This window comes from Taudactylus pleione, unplaced genomic scaffold, assembly GCF_031769625.1.
Source record: "Taudactylus pleione unplaced genomic scaffold, aTauple2 ptg000180l, whole genome shotgun sequence".
Lineage (NCBI taxonomy): Eukaryota > Metazoa > Chordata > Amphibia > Anura > Myobatrachidae > Taudactylus > Taudactylus pleione.
In genome coordinates this window covers 1,115,407-1,134,564 of record NW_028284582.1, presented here as the reverse complement: position 1 = coordinate 1,134,564, position 19,158 = coordinate 1,115,407, and the positions used below count along the sequence as shown (strand labels likewise).

At 41.2% G+C, this 19,158-nt stretch overlaps 1 protein-coding gene across 3 annotated transcripts in view; it reads left to right on the top strand.

The window, feature by feature from the left end:
* The window catches only part of ASAP2 (ArfGAP with SH3 domain, ankyrin repeat and PH domain 2), a 202,507-nt gene that overhangs the window by 136,447 nt on the left and 46,902 nt on the right, over window positions 1-19,158 (top strand). For all 3 annotated transcript variants that reach the window (XM_088476015.1, XM_088476013.1, XM_088476014.1), the window contains exons 8-9: window positions 9,823-9,898; window positions 17,638-17,724. In XM_088476015.1, the coding sequence (XP_088332141.1) occupies window positions 9,823-9,898; window positions 17,638-17,724 (163 nt within the window). The remainder of the gene's footprint in view (window positions 1-9,822; window positions 9,899-17,637; window positions 17,725-19,158) is intronic.

The following is a 19,158-nucleotide window of genomic DNA, read 5'->3' as shown; positions in this document are numbered from 1 at the left end:
CAGACACCGTTTACACAGCACCATCGATGTGGGTTATTCTCAGGTCAGCCCCGTTCACACTGAACCTGGGTCTGCCCTGATAAACTTGTGAGGTCATAAAAAGTGGGAGGTGACTGCTCCACAACCACCAATCAGCTCATTTTAGGCATGACCCAGGTTGGATAACCCGGGTTGCGCCGTTTACACTGCACCATTACCCAGGTCCTTCCTGGGTCCGACCCTGGTAGCTACCTGGGTTGGATTGCAGGGTCACTTGACCCGGGTTTTTTTTCAGGGACCCTTTTACACTGATCTGCGACCCGGGTAGACCCAGCAAAAACCCAGGTTTTTGCTCTGGTGTAAAAGGGGTATTACTGACAGGTCGGGAGTCTGACCGCCGGGATCCCCAGCACCGGCGTCCCGTACCCATCCCCAGTATCCATGTTTCCAGGACTGTAGTCCGATTTCCAGTTCCAAATTAGATGAAAATAATTTCCTCTCTGCAAAAGCACATTATAAACATCATAGTGTACAATAGTATGATTTAAATTAATTTAATAAACTACAGTTGATTTAGTCTGATTATTCTCGGATGAACAGATAAACGTATTTGAGATTGATTGATTTAGTTATGTAGGTTTGAACTAATTGGTTGTGCACACACGTGGTTATAGTGTCTGTAAAAATATGGTTGATCCCACTGCATTTGTTATCCAAAAAGGACCCCAGTTCCCGATAATAACCGGATTAGATAGTTATACTGGCGTGAGTGCAGCCACTTAGGATAAGACTCCAATTTGGACACATATCTATCGGCTGGACCATACAATGTCTGGCTGGTCGAAAACCACAACAAGAGAGAAAAAAATTATAATTCTTCTGTAGCTTAGACCAAATAATAAAGGGATTAGATATATAAAGACAGTCTCTTAGCCGTTTAATATGTAAATAAATTATATTTAATCATATTGGCCAGGATTTTATGATTTTTTCATGAAAAGCAATGGTGTTGTGTATATTGATGTGTGTGTGACCATACAAAGAGATGGTCATATTGGCATTAGCCGTATTGTTTTGCACACATGTTGCAGTGCTGAATTAAAACCTATTCCCGGAACGTCCACAGATCAATTATCCTGATTTAAAGCAAAATGCGCACAGTATGAAGCATATATGCCTAACTTATTTTAAAGATAACTTTGTTATTTTGTATGGAGAGGATCAAAGGATAAGGAAACAGACATTTCTCTTCCTATCTAGCTGCTACTGTCTGGGGTCAGCCAGCATGTGGCTTGGCGTTTCTTTAGAGAGATAATGATCATATAACCGTACATCTTATGGCCAGACAGCGATGAGAATATCAGGGAGGAGGGGAGGGGGGAGAGACATTTTGTGATCTTTTCTTGTGAAAAAGTTAAATTCAATTCTTTGTTTAGTTTGTGAACATACAAGGATGAGCGCACCACTGCTATGGGATGTTGCTTTATGTTGAAGGTTGTGCCTTTAATAATAGCATATTTATTTCCAGTAATGGTAGTTTCAGCCTATACTACAAATGGCGCTTTGCTCTGTCCTTCTTTATAAGGTTTACAGCAGGATTTATTTTATTCACTTATGTAGTAATTTATTGACACAGTTGACCAGAGGTTATTGTAATTAAAGTAACTCAAAATTTAAGTATCCTGCCATCAAAACCAAAAAATACATTTAGTTTGCAATGCATACAGTGTTCCTCCACTCCCCCGATTCTCTGTCTCAGCAGGGCCCCGGAGAGCTGTAGTGCTCAGAGTAGGACATTCTCTCCTGAGCAGGGGAAGTCCCCTCACATGTCCCCTTCCCATAGGTTGACCACTATAGCCATCGAGAGATGGCCTCGGGTCTGCAAAGTATGTTTGCCAACTTCAGTCAAAATTCATTCTGTAGTTTTAGATTCAATCATTCTTAAAATTGCTTTTAATGCATCCAATACTGTTGTTCAGTAGGGGAGGGCAAGGCTAAAGCCAGTAGGGGCTATTGCAGATAACAGTATGAACTATCAACAGTGGTTTTACGTTCACAATGTCTGCATTCAATGTGTCAGCATACACAATGTCGACAATAACAATGTTGACAGACCGTTTTTCCGAATTTTAGGATTATGGTTAGGGTTAGGGTTGGTTAACATGTTTATGAAAAAAATGCTTGGGCATAGTTGACATGTCGGTCTCCCATCCATGTTGACATTCTGAACATCAACTTGCCACACAATCAAATTGAAAAATTAACCCTATTTTTTTGTAAACCTGTGTTTGCAGTTGGTCAGACCTGCCGTACATGCTGCGTGACTGCCCGATGTGCGTCGTTGGTGCCAATGTTTACGCAGAAGAGCGACATTGGCCGGATTTGATAGGCAGGAGTGGGCGTCTTTATGTCGTCTGTGCTTGGGCAGGCATTACCATTAGTCTGTAAGCAATTGCAGCCGTGATTGCATTTGCGACCCCTGCTGAATCAGGCCCTGTCTTGGCTAGTGTGGCCTGTGATGTGCACATCGCACCTACACACATTGGAGAGAGCAATGTTGTGGGCTGGATGATTATTGGCCTCTAGTTCCTAGTACTTTAATAGGGTTACATTCTCATAAGGGTTCAGCCTGCAGAAAATCTGCCTATATTCTGTGTAAAACAAAGTTCAAAGGGGTTTTCGTATTAATAGAAAAAAAAAGTTATATCTTTAAAGCTAAACAAGTGCTAATGAGCCAAGACAGTTGATTTGCTGAACACCACCTCCCGCACTACACCTAAATAAATGGCACAATATAATGTCCCTTCACTGCCTGCACTACACCTAAATAAATGGCACAGTATAAAGTCCCCTCACTGTCCGCACTACACCTAAATAAATGGCACAATATAATATGCCCTCACTGCCCGCACTACACCTAAATAAATGGCACAATATAATATGCCCTCACTGCCCGCACTACACCTAAATAAATGCCACAATATAATATGCCCTCACTGCCCGCACTACACCTAAATAAATGGCACAATATAATATGCCCGCACTACACCTAAATAAATGGCACAATATAATATGCCCTCACTACACCTAAATAAATGGCACAATATAATGTCCCCTCACAGCCCGCACTACACCTAAATAAATGGCACAATATAATATGCCCGCACTACACCTAAATAAATGGCACAATATAATGTCCCCTCACAGCCCGCACTACACCTAAATAAATGGCACAATATAATATGCCCTCACTGCCCGCACTACACCTAAATAAATGGCACAATACAATATGCCCTCACTTCCCGCACTACACCTAAATAAATGGCACAATATAATGTCCCCTCACTGCCCGCACTACACCTAAATAAATGGCACAATATAATGTCCCCTCACTGCCCGCACTACACCTAAATAAATGCCACAATATAATATCCCCTCACTGCCCGCACTACACCTAAATAAATGCCACAATATAATATGCCCTCACTGCCCGCACTACATGTAAATAAATGCCACAATATAATATGCCCTCACTACCCACACTACACCTAAATAAATGGCACAATATAATATGCCCGCACTACACCTAAATAAATGGCACAATACAATATGCCCTCACTGCCTGCACTACACCTAAATAAATGGCACAATATAATATGCCCGCACTACACCTAAATAAATGGCACAATATAATATGCCCTCACTGCCCACACTACACCTAAATAAATGGCACAATATAATGTCCCCTCACTGCCCGCACTACACCTAAATAAATGGCACAATATAATATGCCCGCACTACGCCTAAATAAATGGCACAATACAATATGCCCCCACTGCCCACACTACACCTAAATAAATGGCACAATACAATATGCCCTTACTACACCTAAATAAATGGCACAGTATAATATGCACTCACTGCCCGCACTACACCTAAATAAATGGCACAATACAATATGCCCTCACTGCCCGCACTACACTTAAATAAATGGCACAATATAATATGCCCTCACTGCCTGCACTACACCTAAATAAATGGCACAATATAATTTGCCCGCACTACACCTAAATAAATGGCACAATATAATATGCCCCCACTGCCCGCACTACACCTAAATAAATGACACAATATAATATGCCCTCACTACACCTAAATAAATGGCACAATATAATATGCCCTCACTACACCTAAATAAATGGCACAATATAATATGCCCTCACTACACCTAAATAAATGGCACAATATAATATGCCCTCACTGCCCGCACTACACCTAAATAAATGGCACAATATAATATGCCCTCACTGCCCGCACTACACCTAAATAAATAGCACAATATAATATGCCCTCACTGCCCGTACTACACCTAAATAAATGGCACAATATAATATGCCCGCACTACACCTAAATAAATGGCACAATATAATATGCCCCCACTGCCCGCACTACACCTAAATAAATGACACAATATAATATGCCCTCACTACACCTAAATAAATGGCACAATATAATATGCCCTCACTACACCTAAATAAATGGCACAATATAATATGCCCTCACTACACCTAAATAAATGGCACAATATAATATGCCCGCACTACACCTAAATAAATGGCACAATATAATATGCCCTCACTGCCCGCACTACACCTAAATAAATAGCACAATATAATATGCCCTCACTGCCCGTACTACACCTAAATAAATGACACAATATAATATGCCCTCACTACACCTAAATAAATGGCACAATATAATATGCCCTCACTACACCTAAATAAATGGCACAATATAATATGCCCTCACTGCCCGCACTACACCTAAATAAATGGCACAATATAATATGCCCTCACTGCCCGCACTACACCTAAATAAATGGTACAATATAATATACCCTCACATGCATGCTTGTATTTGTAGTTCCTCCTAAAGCTTGAGACCAATTTGCCTTTCTCTGTAAAGCATGCCATAGCTTGTTCAGGACCACTGCCATTTCCCAGTCACTATGTAGTTCCGGCAGGGAACTTTTCTGTATGCGCCTGAGGTGGAGAGACTGCTCCTACTCAACAATTAATATAATGTTCTCAGCCACCTGTGTTCTTAATTACAGAACATGCATCGGAGTGCCCAACAGTTTTATACACAAAAGGCCTTAACCGTAGCTTGTAATTACTATGTTTAATACGGCAAATCACACTTTGAGTGAAGAATAATGATAGCGGCATCTGACTTCAGGGTATTAGTGCAGATTTGTCACAGTCCTCCCTAATTAAATTCCCAGAGAAGGGAGTAAAGCTCCAAGGCTGCTACAACACAATATTACACGATAACACGCCACAGACCGTAATGCTGATAAACAAATGGAAACTTCATTTAAAAAATGACTATTTAATGAATTGGTCTGCCACCGCCTCTATCTCACCTCTTGCACACATCCAACTTCAACCTCAGTTACAGTTAGGTCAGGAGTAACAACCCACGACGACTCACTTTTTGCTAGTAGAGCTATATATGTTCCCAATTGCCCAGATTTGGTAATTTGGAGTGATTGTGACTGTTAAACTTAAACTAGCCACACACCTACAGATTATCTTTCCAACCATCCAGGTAGGAGCAAATTACAGTTGTCTGTTTGCTTCCTTTTCATCTGTTTCCCAGTGTTTAAGAGCAAATGCTCAATTGTCACTTGGCTGCCATACCTTTCCAGATTTTCATTCCAACCAAAAATCAAGTTGGCTTGTGGAAAGATAATATTTAGATCAGAGGTTCCCAAACGCAGTCCCCAAACCGTTCACGTTTTAGAGATATCCATGGTTGAACACAGATGGTTAAATCAAAATGACTGAGGTACTAATTAAATCACCTGTGGTCAAGTATAGATATCCTTTAAACTTTGGCTGTTAAGCTGGCCACACATCTAAAGATTATCTTTCCAATCAGCCAACTAGTTGATTGGTTGGAATGAAAATCTGGTAAGATATGAAAGCAAATGACAATCAGCAATTTGCTCCCAAATGCCAGAAAATGGATAAAAACAGTTTGAACAAATTGTTTTGATCAAACATTTAACAAACTTGTCTGAACGACCATTTTCATCTGTTTTCTGGCATTTAGGAGCAAATTGCTGATCATCATTTACTCCCATACATTACCATATTTTTCTTACAACCAATCAACTAGTTGGCTGGTTGGACAGATAATCTTTAGATGTGTGGTCAGCTTTAGGGTGCCTTGAGTTTAGATCAGTGGTTCTTAAATTCAGTCCTCAGGACCCCACACAGTTCACATTTTCCAGGTCACCTAGCCAGGTTCACAGTAAAGTATACAGTACTCATTACTCATAAACACATTTGAAAAGATCTACAGAGGAGGCTAATTATTTCACTTGTGATTCTGTGAGGAGACCTGGAAAACATACACTGTTTGGGATCCTGAGGACCGAGTTTGAGAATCTGTGATTTAGATGTTTGGGAAGCTTTACTGTGCCCTAGAGCAGGGGTTCTTAACCCTAATCCTCAAGTACCACCAGCAGGTCATGTTTTGTGGATATCTTTAATCATGCACAGGTGCGTTAATCTATTTCGCTGGGTCAGTAATTATATCACCTGCTTCCATAGGCAGAAATCAAAACATGACCTGTTAGTGGTACTTGAGGATAGCGGTTGAGAGCCCCTGCCCCAGACATTATGTCAGTGGTACTCTGTAATTGTCTCGTCTGCAAGATTGCTAATAGTAATGAATCAGAACCTTGTGTCCAGTCTGCTCGGTGAACCAATACAAGTTCCCATCAATATTTAGTAATCCTGTCAGTCCTATTGCCATTTCTGACACCTTCCAGCTTTTCCTCTACATATACTGTTTGCTCTTAAAGTGATTAGACTTCATCTCCCGTCCTACCTGACTCAATCGGCTTTTAGCTAATTTAATTCTGCTGCTGCAGTTCTAAACTGAAAATCTAATCGCATAAATGGATCGGATAATCTGATTATCGTATCTCTGATTTACAGCAAGCCGCTGCCAAAGGAATCAGTAGAGAAAACCCATTTGTTAAATGATTTCTTTTTTTTTTGGAACGGGTTGCTGTGTACAACTGCATTACAGTCACCATAGGCTAGAGCAGGGGGCCAGGGATCCAGCAGCTGTATCCATGGTGCGAGCTGGCTGCTTCTTAATGTGCCCTGGGCTGTTTCTTTAACTCTTTAACATCTGGCAGCAGTCACCACAGAATTACTGCTTTTGCGAAGGTTAAAGCCAGTTCTTCATGTGTTATTTTTGTGTCATTAAAGAATTGAGGTAACCTGGTGTTTGTATAGCTGTCCGCCACAGTAAGATATTGGTTAATCAATTTGACCAACCATTATGCAGCGTGCACCCAAATCCTAACCAATCTGATTGTTCCTTCTGTTAGATCATATCCAATCAGGTTGGCCAGTGACCCTGAACAGTCAGTGTGTGAGGTCACAGGCTGACCCATAAATACCAGAACACTGTGCAGCTAATACCCATTACATTCCAGTCACATTGGATCATTGCAATTAGACCAGATCTATGCTATTTGGTCCTCCGCACAATTTGATGACTCAGTGGTCAGTTTAACAAATGTAAATACCATGCTCCGGTTCCTCACTTCAGTTCTGCACTTGCTCATTATAATGACATCACATACAGTAGCTTGTTTCCATAAGTTTGCACATTGCTGAAATTGCCTCCATGTGCATCCAGAAAACAAGGTGGCAAAACATAATTGTAATGTCAGTAGGTCTGCATATCTTCTTTTCCTTTAACTAGTGTTACTTATGTATATGAAATATTAATACAATGCTGAAGCTGTACTGTACATTCTCAGATTATAAAGCAAGGAAGCAAGCTATGTAATTGCATATCAAATCCAGGTGACATACGGCCTGCTCTTAGAAAATGGTCCTATCACTGCAAATGAAATTATAGTGCCGAAAATATGCCAGGCATTGCGGTTAACACTCCATTGTCACCTTAATGTGTACCCACTTTGCTATGGTGGCAGTGTTGCTTGCTGCATGCTGTTGAGTGCTGTTATGTTTCTTTAGTTGATTATCGTTTTTTGTTTTTTTTTCTTTCGCTCTTTTTTTTTTTAAACAACGTTTTCTGTTTATGCATCACCTTTTACCAAAAAGAGATCAAACAGAATATTTCCATTAATACTCATTTTTCTTTGCTCTCTGGGCTCAATAAAATGAAATGCGTTTTGAATAGCGCCGGTAAGGAGCTCCCAAAGCTATTCAATTCAGCGCGCTGTTATGTTGGAGAATGCCCGTTCTCGCTTCTTAAATATGGTGTTTAGTCGCGAGAACCAGCATTCTCTCACTTAAGGACAGAAAACAGCATCGCGCCAGTAGTTTTGTCAGATTTCTGCTCGCACCTAGAAATCCTTCAGTCGGGTTTAACGAATAGCTCCGGGAGCTCCTTCCCAGCGCTATTAAATTTGCGTTGAATTGAGCCCAGTATTTAAGGAACAGCACCTCAGTGTCAGATGTTAGAATGCCACTGTTTTCTGATCACTAAAGGCAATGCTATAAAACAATGATATAAAGGGGCATACACACCGGACAATGTGCTGAAAGATATTGGGTATACACACTGAACAATATCGTATCAGTGACGTCATCCTGCCACATCCCTGAACAGACACTTTCTGATGAGATCGTCAGATTTGCCTGCTTGTTTGCACGACAGCAAACATTAATTACCCCCGGGAGCACGCATCGTTGGTCGTTTGGTACGTACATACTGGATGATATGAACGATATCGTTGAACGTTCACTTTTATGGTTTAGTGTGTATGCCCCCATTAGAGGTAGATGTACTAAGCCTTGTATTGAGAGAATCAGTCAGCTCCTAACTGTCATTTTTCAAACACAGCCTGTAAAGTGACAGGAGCTGATTGGTTGGTACTTTATCTCTCTCCACTGCCTCAACAAAACAATTTCACTGTAAAAGTGCTGTATTCAGGGCTGTAACAAGGGAAGTGCGACCGGTGCTGCCATGCTGGGCCGAGGAAACGGCTTGGTCGCTGCCCTGACGCCACTATTTTCCAGCTTGCTGGGTATCTCTCCATACAAAGGCACATGACTCGTCCTTAGGAAGCGCCAGGGTCCCATCTTCCTGCTCCTGGGAACAAAGGGGGTGTTGGGTCAGTTTGCACATATGCGCCATACTACGGCACTGGTTGTAATCCTCATCATAATAGAGAAATTCCAGTGTTGTGATTGGTAGAGTGTTCACCATTCACTTTTATTATACTCTAACTACACCTAGCCTCTCTGTAGGGATACTACTGTTTCTAAAGGGACCGTATGCTTTTATGAGAGCTCATTACTATACATACCCAGTTTCAAAATTGATTTAAATCCATAGAAGGCAGTCATTTATCTCATTTGTGTATATGACTTGTTACTACTTACATAGAGCATTCATTGTTTGAGTTTAGTTGGGCTCTGTTTCCGTCCGGTTATGTGCCTGTATGTTATTCTATTATGTGAATCCCCATTTTACCTGCTGGGACTCGCCTATCTATGCTTTTGGTAGAGTATGGATCATGGTTATATCTTTAGCCTGATGGAAATTGTTATGTTACATTAACCTTAAATGCATCCCACTACATATGTTACTTTGATGTAATAGTGACATTCAGTGTGTTGCAATGGTATTTGTACATGGGCTGTAAAAGCCACAGCTGTATAATTGCTTTCAGAACAATTTATGTTACTGTTTAAAGCTGCTTGCTGCGTAATTTACATTGATGCGTTCCAGCTACTGTCATCTGTGCTGTTTCTGACCTCAGCTCACAATTTTTCCTTCCAGCTTTTTCCAAGACGGACTGAAAGCCGTTGAAAGCCTCAAACCCTCCATTGAGAAACTATCAACCGATTTGCACACGGTAATTGACTTTTTTATTTTTATTTTTTTTTATTAAAGGCTATGAAACAAAGTTATTATAATCAATGACCTCAGAATTCTCTGTTTATAGAGGTATTATTTACAAATTTGTGCACTAAATAAAGATAATAATAAAAAATTAAATAAACAAAAGATGCAGCGTTATAGTTTAGTCCGGGACAGGTATAAAAAACATATAACAGTTTATAAAAAAATGACACATAAAAATGTAACTAACACACTAATATTGCTGCAAATTACTCCAGCCAAGGATTAAAGTGCAATAATACAATTACTAAATCCTAGTTTAAATGCTCCAAATGAACAATAGCCTTGTATATTAAAGTCTATCCCTTAACCACTCGGTTCATTTGTATAATCAGTTTACTTAGTCCACATGAAAATAAATCCCACATTAGGAGAATCCTCCACAAGCAAAAGTAGTCTGGTCCAGACGTGTTGGGGAAACAAGTGGCGTGGGCCTACTGTCGTTACGTTGTAGTAGCTAGTATGTTCCAAGGTTTTATGGCGGCTATTACCAGGCAGTCGAGAGGTTAGAAATCCGTGGTTGGGCTGGTAATATCAACGTTGTAATGCGTTTCTTCACCTCCCCGGTGATTTAATCAGAGATTATGGAGTATTTTTGTACTTTAATCCGTGCCTGGAGTAATTTGCAGCAATTTTAGTGTGCTAATTAAATATTTATATGTTATTGTTTAATAAATTGTTCTATGTTTTTAATACCTGACTCGGATTTGGCTATATATATTTTCGAGCACTCCTAAGCGCGGTTTCTTTTTCTTTATTGTTTCTTTTGGTGACATACACAGACGTTTTACCAGCTACAGTGGCTGGGAGTTCTTTGCTATATTTTCCTATTTATATTTGCCATTTAATTTATTTTTATTGTTATTGACAGTGTCAGTGCCCATAAAGCTGGGTACACACCTACCCGACCGAGCGGCGGAATTGGCTAAGCTAAGGATATTCACACTTACCAATCGGCTGCTCGATATGTCTGGCTAGACATCACAACGGAGCAGGCATTTAAATGTGCCCGCCCAGTTTGTGATGTCAGTGTCCCTGTAGCAAGTGTACGGGCGTTTGGTGAGTCACCCGTATACACAGCTAGATGCACTAGTAAATCTGCATGATATATCGGCATCTGCTGTGCTGCAAAGCTGACTTGACATGTCTGTGAACGACGTTGTTCACAGATATATTGGGTGTACACCCACCGATGTGATACCGATATATCGATTGTTGAAGGAACGATATATCTAGAAGTGTTTACCCAGCTTTAGTATTTAATTTGCTTTGAAAGATAATTTTAGTGTTGCTTGACATGATAAATGGACTGCAGTGTAATTCCTGACGACATTAGACTCCCTTCAATCTAGATCTTCTGTAGATCTGAATACCACACCACTGTGTGTGTATGCATGTGCGTGTGTATAAATATATATATAATATATATATAAAATCACTACTCAAGGTATATTGTACTGCATAACATCTAACAAAGACCACAGAAAGGTGACTCTCTGTCTGCAGCAATGGGATATTCTTGAATTCATCTCTATTTGATCTTGAAACATTAGAGATCCACCCTTTTTCCTAGCTGTGCAATACTTTGCTTATACCTGTGTTAATTAGCTGTAATGTAGCCGTAGGGCTGAGCTATATATTCGGAGATATGAATCTTACGGGACTTCATTAGGCACTAGATATGCTAATTAGGCTCAGAATAAAACATCAGCTTCTTAAAAATCATGTGTATACTTTATAGTTCATGTATTTATTGCTTAACAATTTTATCAAGGGAATTTAAAAAAAAAATATATGACTAAAATCTCAACAGAATGAGGACATTCAGGTGCATAGTTGGCTAAACAGCAGATGTAGGGGTGTAAAATGCATTCAGTACGGAGGTCCGGTTCAGTACATTGCCTTCATCCCTGATGAACAAGCAGCATTTAATCCTTTTCAGACCATAGGGCTGTAGCCGATTAGGAGAATCTCCACTTTGTATTTTCTTCATATGCCAATGATTAATTCCCTGTTATAAAACAACACTACACTGTATAAAATAGGGACATGTGCAATACTGTTGCTATGGAGGTGTGGGGTTCTGAGCAGGGATGTGCAGTCCTGATATTTTATGTAAAAAATGATTACAATAAACAAAGAAGATGTTTATAAGTTATAAATATCTTCTTTGTATTATTCTAATCATTTTATAGATGATACTCACCAGCCTTGTGGAGCTCCCAGGGACTGCAGGGAGACGAGAGATGAGGCAGTAACAGCTCAGCCTCACTTCTGTACAGTGTTTAGAGATCAGTCAGCAGAATCAAGAGAAGACACAGTGATGCAGGTAGGAGAATCTTTTGACACTGAAGCTCAGTGTAGTAAGGGGAGAGTTACAGTGAGTAGGGGGTGAGACAGGCTCCCAGGGCTCATACCAGCGGCGTTTCTAGAGAGGAGGGTGGCCGTGAGCAGTCTCCATCACGGGCCCCCACCTCTCCGTACGGCGGCCTGCAGCGCACTGAGTGGCGCACTAGAGTGTGCTCAGGGTTTATAGCGCATGCGCAAGTCACCGTGAAAATGGCTGCGGCGCCCATTTTCCCTGTACTGCACCGCGGCTGACATTACAGCGCATACACCTGCGTGGGACTCCGGAGAGGTAAGTATAATATGGGTGCAGGGTGTGCGGTGCGGGCCCCTCCTGGACCCAGAGGCCCGTGTGCCCCACACACCCTGCACCCATTGTAAATACGCCCCTGACTCAGACACATATCCGTGTGTGCCTCACCAGCCATTGACCTCACTACACGTCACTTGTTCTGAGCAGTCTCCAATGTCAGTTCTGGGGAAGTCTATCAATAGATTGGCTGTCCATCACATTTATTCCCAGACACAGGCTTTATATTTATATACCTACTGTATCTAGTCCCAGGCACAGGCTGTATAACTGAAATTTAGGTGAATACATTCTGGTTTATACCCTTTTATTTAAAAAAAAAAATGTTTGCAATGTATTAAAGTTTGTCTGATTTTGTTATCTTCTCAGAAGCATTGTGACTACTGTATGACATGTCAAACACCATCACTAATGGAGTTATTGTGTTTATACATATTTATGTGCTAGGGAACAATTGGTTATTTTGATAACGCTACATTTTTTAAAGCAGATATTGTTAGGATAACAATAGATCTGATTTAATGTTACAGAAATAAATTTCAAACCTGTGCTTAAAGAAATAAGTATCTCCAAAGGAGGCGGTCATAATCCTGACCGCTGGGATTCCGGCAATCAAAATGCCGACGCCAGAATACCAACCGCCGCGATCCCAAACATAAGTACTGGGGTTAGGGTTAGGCACTAGGGGGAGGGTTAGGTTTGGGCTGTCTGGGAGGAGGTTAGGTTTAGGCTGTGGGGAGGGAGGGTTAGGTTTAGGCACCAGGGGGGAGGTTAGGTTTAGGCTGTGGGGAGGGAGGGTTAGGTTTAGGCACCAGGGGGGAGGTTAGGTTTAGGCTGCGGGGAGGGAGGGTTAGGGGTTGGGCTTACTTACCTGGAGGCGTCGGGATTGTAACCTGGTTGGGATGCCGGCGACAGGATTGTGACTGCTGGGATCCCGAACGCAGGCATCACGTACCCATCCCCTCCAATGTTTTGCACGTGACAATAATTGAAGTCGAGTGGACGAAGGTGTTATGTAACAATTTTCTGAAAAATTACTCTCTTTTTTTTTTTTTTTTTAATGAAAGGTTATGACCTAGGGATCATAGTAACAATGTTATTTTAAATATTGGTAGTCTATTTACTGATATATTTCTTAAGTTGTAATCATTTATCTTTAACTGTAAATATCTGAGTTTCTTCTAAATGTAACCCCTTCATCCACTCGCCTCTTATTTTATTAAAAAAGCACATAACAACAATATAACAAACAAATCCAATACTGACAAGTGGGAAAAAACAATTATAACTGATTAGGTTTATATAAATGCACTACCGGTTCCTTTGTGTAACCGCAGAAAATATGGGGGTTACGTGGTTGCACAAAACATATCAGTTTATAAGTACAGTCTCGGAGCAGCAGCAGAATGTAAAATGAAGATTTATTGTGGGATATATTTATGATTAAATGAAAAGAGATGTAAAAGTAATAGCCTGTGACAGTGTTAATACGGAGCTCTGACTCCGGTAAAGCCTCCTCTCAGGTTAGTGAGTCGCTCCGATGTCTCTGGTCCATGGGTGCAGGATTGCACCATCACAGAGACACAAAAAGTCCTTTGCTGGTAAGTATTCCCAGGAGAAAGCTATAACGTGCAGCTATATAATGCTCCACTGTCAGACAGAGCGGTATTACAGGTGTTTTACTGACGTGTTTCTGCGCTAATTGTGCTTTTCTCAAAGGCAGTGAATGTCTGCAGCATACACATTACATGTTCTCCCTTCTGAAAACTTGTGCGCCAAGAGCAAGTTTTATTGTTGTCTCTATCTATTCTGATTAATGTAAATTGAGATAAGTGTTGGAGAACTGAAGACCGTCCAGCCAGGTTATAGCTTTGGGAGAACTTGTCTTGGGGGGCAGACTACAGTACGTAAAGGTGACAGGCCAATAAGGCTTGGATTTGATTCACTGTCGCATAGTCACGCAGACTCCGGTTAGTCCGTGTTATGCCTCATGTAACAGGGTACATATTTATCAAGTCTGCAGAATTTCCTGGCCCCATGTATACAAAATGACGGCAACACCATGTGTCCACCCATATCTCCTATAGTCTATAGGAAATATGGGTGAACACAATGTATTACCGTTATTTAAATGGGGCTAGGTAATTCTATAGGCTATAGATTGTAAGCTCATTTTAGCAGAGCCCTCTCTTCTTTTCTTACCTACATAATTATGCTAACTGCACTCTGTAATTATGTAATTGTGTATTTCTATTCTGTCTGTATTGGCCTGTTCTTATGTTGTCAATTTTATTCCATTGCACAGTGCTTGCCTTGTGGCAACGTATCATTAATTGTAATAATAATAAAATACACAAACTAAATTTGTTTTTGCACACTCCTTGCCCAGACTATGTACAGCAGTTCCCATTATTCATTTGAGCTGAGGTCCTCTGCTGGAGGTTTAGGGTAAAACAGAAGGGAGATCTGATGCGTAATGTGAAATAACTGGCTCTGGTTTAGATCAGATCATTCCGGAGATTTGGTGTGACACTGTAGCAGCACAGAAGTCTTCAGTAAAAATGGCCACTGTGGTTGTGCAAAACCCTTAGTCCTACAAATTGGTAATTAAGCTAAATGATATCCTTCCAATCCCAACAAGTAGAAAGGGCAGATACAGCATCAGCATCTTTTCACACTTCATGAGACGGTTCCTGTGTCCTTGCCGTACAAAGTAAATACAGAGAAAGCAGACTGAGTCACCTTGTAGAGCTGGGAAAACCACCCACGACTTGCTGATGTCGCTGTTTTATTCATTTCTTATTTTTTTTTCAAACGTGTTTCTCTAGTTTGATGATAATGATAATTATTCATACTCGAGGCGTCTTCTCCGTTCTGTGTTCACAAAACCGCTTTTAATTAAAGTCTCCACAATAGCCAGGGCTGGGCACATTCCAGGCGTGAGGGTGCCTTAATGCTTGTGTTATGTTATGTTAGGACTTGATTCTTGTATTGTTTAAGGTGTATATGCTGCAGGTTAGGCTGGTGAACATTCCTAAGGGAGACTGGAGAGGTCCTAGATTCTATTCTCTTCAGTCTGTGTATAGATGGACTAGTAGACGGTTTGGTAGTCTGCTGGTATCAGTAAGGGGTCCATTCATTAGCACTTAATTGTCACACTTTTGTGTATATTAAGTGTGAGGGCTATTCATTATAATGGTAAAGCAGGAGATATCACAGAAATCTCCTGATTACCTTTCAGCCCCAATGTGACCCACCATTCTCATACACTAGAATTGGGACCTAAATTCATCAAATTCCGAAAATAATATACTTTTGGAGTCTGACTGCGGGAACTTACACCATCTTCAGATGACGTTTGTTCCCAGGCCGCAGCTCCTTCCTATGGGAAGCAGTCCCGTGGTGAGATTTGGATCCCTCTGCCTCTCTACGGCTCCTTCCGCTTGAGGTCGCCCATGCATGAACCGGCAATCATGCATGCGCAGTAGCAGTGCCGAGTCAAACTCGGCAGTGCTAATTTTCACTGCTGCGGGAACCTTTGCTATGACACTCCTCCTAATGTAGGCAGCAGGAGTGGCGTCAGCAGCAATTGCAGCATACTGTACATCAAAAAGAAGGTGGCAACTAACACAATCCCAGCATAGTGTAAAAAAAACCATCTCCATCAGATCGGAAACATCGACAATAGGCCATCTCTACTTTCATGGGTCCACTTTCTGGATTTAAACATTGTTTAATATGTCATAGCTCTTCCCTTTCACCTCTTTCGATGAATTAGAGCTTTGTATGAAGTCTTAAATAATAAAGCAATTGTGGGTTAAGGGCCTGATTCAGTAGTGATCACTAATGTGATCTCAGCTGCGATTTCTCACGGAACGCAGTTGCGAAAATATGCTAATGCCTGCCAGAGCACAGCCGACATAAAGACGCCCACTCCTACCTTGTCCAACCTCGCTCTTCTGCGTAATCATCGGTGCCAACGAGGCACATCGGCCAGTCAGGCAGCATGTATACCAGGTCTGACCAGCCGCAAATATTGAAAGTCTCGTCGCACGCAGAGAGCTCTCATGCTGCGTATGCAATCACAGTGGCTAATTTATGCACTCCCATGAAACTGCGTCCAAACGGACAGGCGTGCCTGCGTTTTTCTGACCACTCTCCCCTCACCACCCCCAAACTCTCACAGCCTGTCACTCACTCTGCGATGGATTCCACTGTGCGTGTGCGTAATTGCGGTGCAATTGTAGTGGACGTGCAGTGCAGCTTATGCGCAATGGCTAGTAATCGCCCGATATGCGTAGGTAGTTGCATTTGCGATCGCTGCAGAATCAGGCCCTAAGTCTTTTAGCAGACTAGAGAGGTGCTTATGCCCTGACTTGGGTACTATGTGTCAGCAGTCTAGGCCTGTGTTAGAATAAAGCAGGTGGGACGTGACCTGGGTTGTTATCTTTTGAGGGGACATCCCAAATGTAACAAAGCATTTCTATGGCTCCGTTTGATTTGAATTTCTCTATTAACCATTGAAGTGGTTTTATTTTTGATAAAAGGTGTGTGTGTGTGTGTGTGTGTATGTGTGTGTGTGTGTATATATGTGTATATATATATATATATATATATATATATATATATATCTCTTCATAATGCATTTATCTGCCGAGGGCTATACGGGAACATTGCATCAGGTCATTGGGATTTGCGTAGATCATGTAATTGATAAGACACTCTTTCTTTTCAGCCCTAACTCTCCCGGAGAACATGCGATCTCATGCATCAGAGCGCCGCGGCTAGACCGGATTAGTGGTTCCTAACAAATCTCTGTTTATCTGAGGGTTTCTGCTCGTCTTAACCTTTGATAATTTGTTCCATGCAGATCCCATTGGAAAAGTTTTGACAGCAATGACTATTTTTGTACACAAATATGAAGCCATTGAGTCCATGCGGTCTCTTGCCCTTTAGCTTATTCATTCATTGCCTGGGATTAAGCACTGAATAGAAATTGCCTCATGTATTTGATGTCTTGCTATGTTTTCTTTCAGATCAAACAAGTTCAGGATGAAGAAAGGAAACAACTGAGCCAGCTTAGAGACATCTTAAAAACTACCCTGCAAGTGGAACAGAAGGAGGTGAGCCTGCGGGACTGGAGACATTGTTATTCTAGCAGTAGCTTAAAGCGTCCCAGTCACCCACACGCATCGTATGGGTTCAACGGTTTCCTGCTGTATTGATCAGTTAGCTGCCTTCAGTTTGTGTAAGCGGCTGGTACAATGTATATTTCCGTTTTATAGACTTTAAGGTCTATTTTATTTAGTATTAAACAAATATATTGATTATAAAAATCAACAAGGAGATGGGCGGAAGATGATTTTTTTGTACAGACCCCACAGTCTGTACAAACAGATCCCACAACTGAACCCTTTTTTTTTTTTAACGGTGTGATAGACCGAGAGCGCTATTATATTGTCACAGGAAATGTAACTGGCGCCATGATGTCACAGCAGTACGTATGGCCTGAGTTCCTGCTGGCGGGAATCTGATAAGTGCTTTTACAGTTACTAGTAGATTACATTTTTAAATAGAACACAAAAAAGTACAAAAAACAACAAAACAAAGCAAATAGTCATTTATGTTACCCTAACGATCTTACACACTAATTATATACATTTGGTTTCCTATTACTCTGCAGAGTAGTCTAAAGCTGGGTACACACTTATACAATCATCGGGCCGTTCATCCAATATCGAGAGAACGGCCGTTGGATTGTATAGGTGTGTACGCTGTCCCGATGCAGGAGCGTTAGCCGATTAACACCCCTGCAACGATCGGGATCGGGAGGTCGCATCTTATGTACTGTTTCATTTTCATCGGCTCGACCTCCTGATCCCATAGAAACCCGTACACAATGTGCTATGTCTGCACAGCGTGTACGCAGCTGACGGGGTCACACTGGGGACAGACTGCACGGCCGATCGGGAAAGTTTTACCCGATCAGCCTGCAATCGAGAAAGTGTGTACCCAGCTTAATACGTTCTAGTTCATTTTCAGAGATTGCTCTGCTCTGAGGATGTAACCCCAGAAATAGAGGATAACATAAAGAAATACTGATTGGTGATTTGTAGGGGTTTTTTTCCCCATAGCTCATGGATGTAAAATAAAACGTTAGCTACTTCATTATTTGACAAGGAGAAATCAATGTCTCCCTAAATACATAAAAATAGAAAAATACATTTTAATACTTAGGATTTAGGTTTGTCTATGTGGCCAGCTAGGCAGCTGGTCACCATCATACTGCTATGATGATGGGCCTATTTTTATGTGAGGCCTGGAGATGTAGCTCCATCCGCCCCATTCTTAATCTGGCCCTGGTTAAACTATGAGGTTAGAAAATGTAAGATTATTTTCTTTGGGGGGAAAATGTATAAATATATACATGGTCAATACAAAGGTGTGTCTAATGGCCTTACCCATGCCAAGGGGGTGATGGGTCTATGGTGGCTAAACTCGCCCTGAGAAGGATGTGCATATTCAATCTTTGTGTAGTAGGAAATCCACTTCAATGA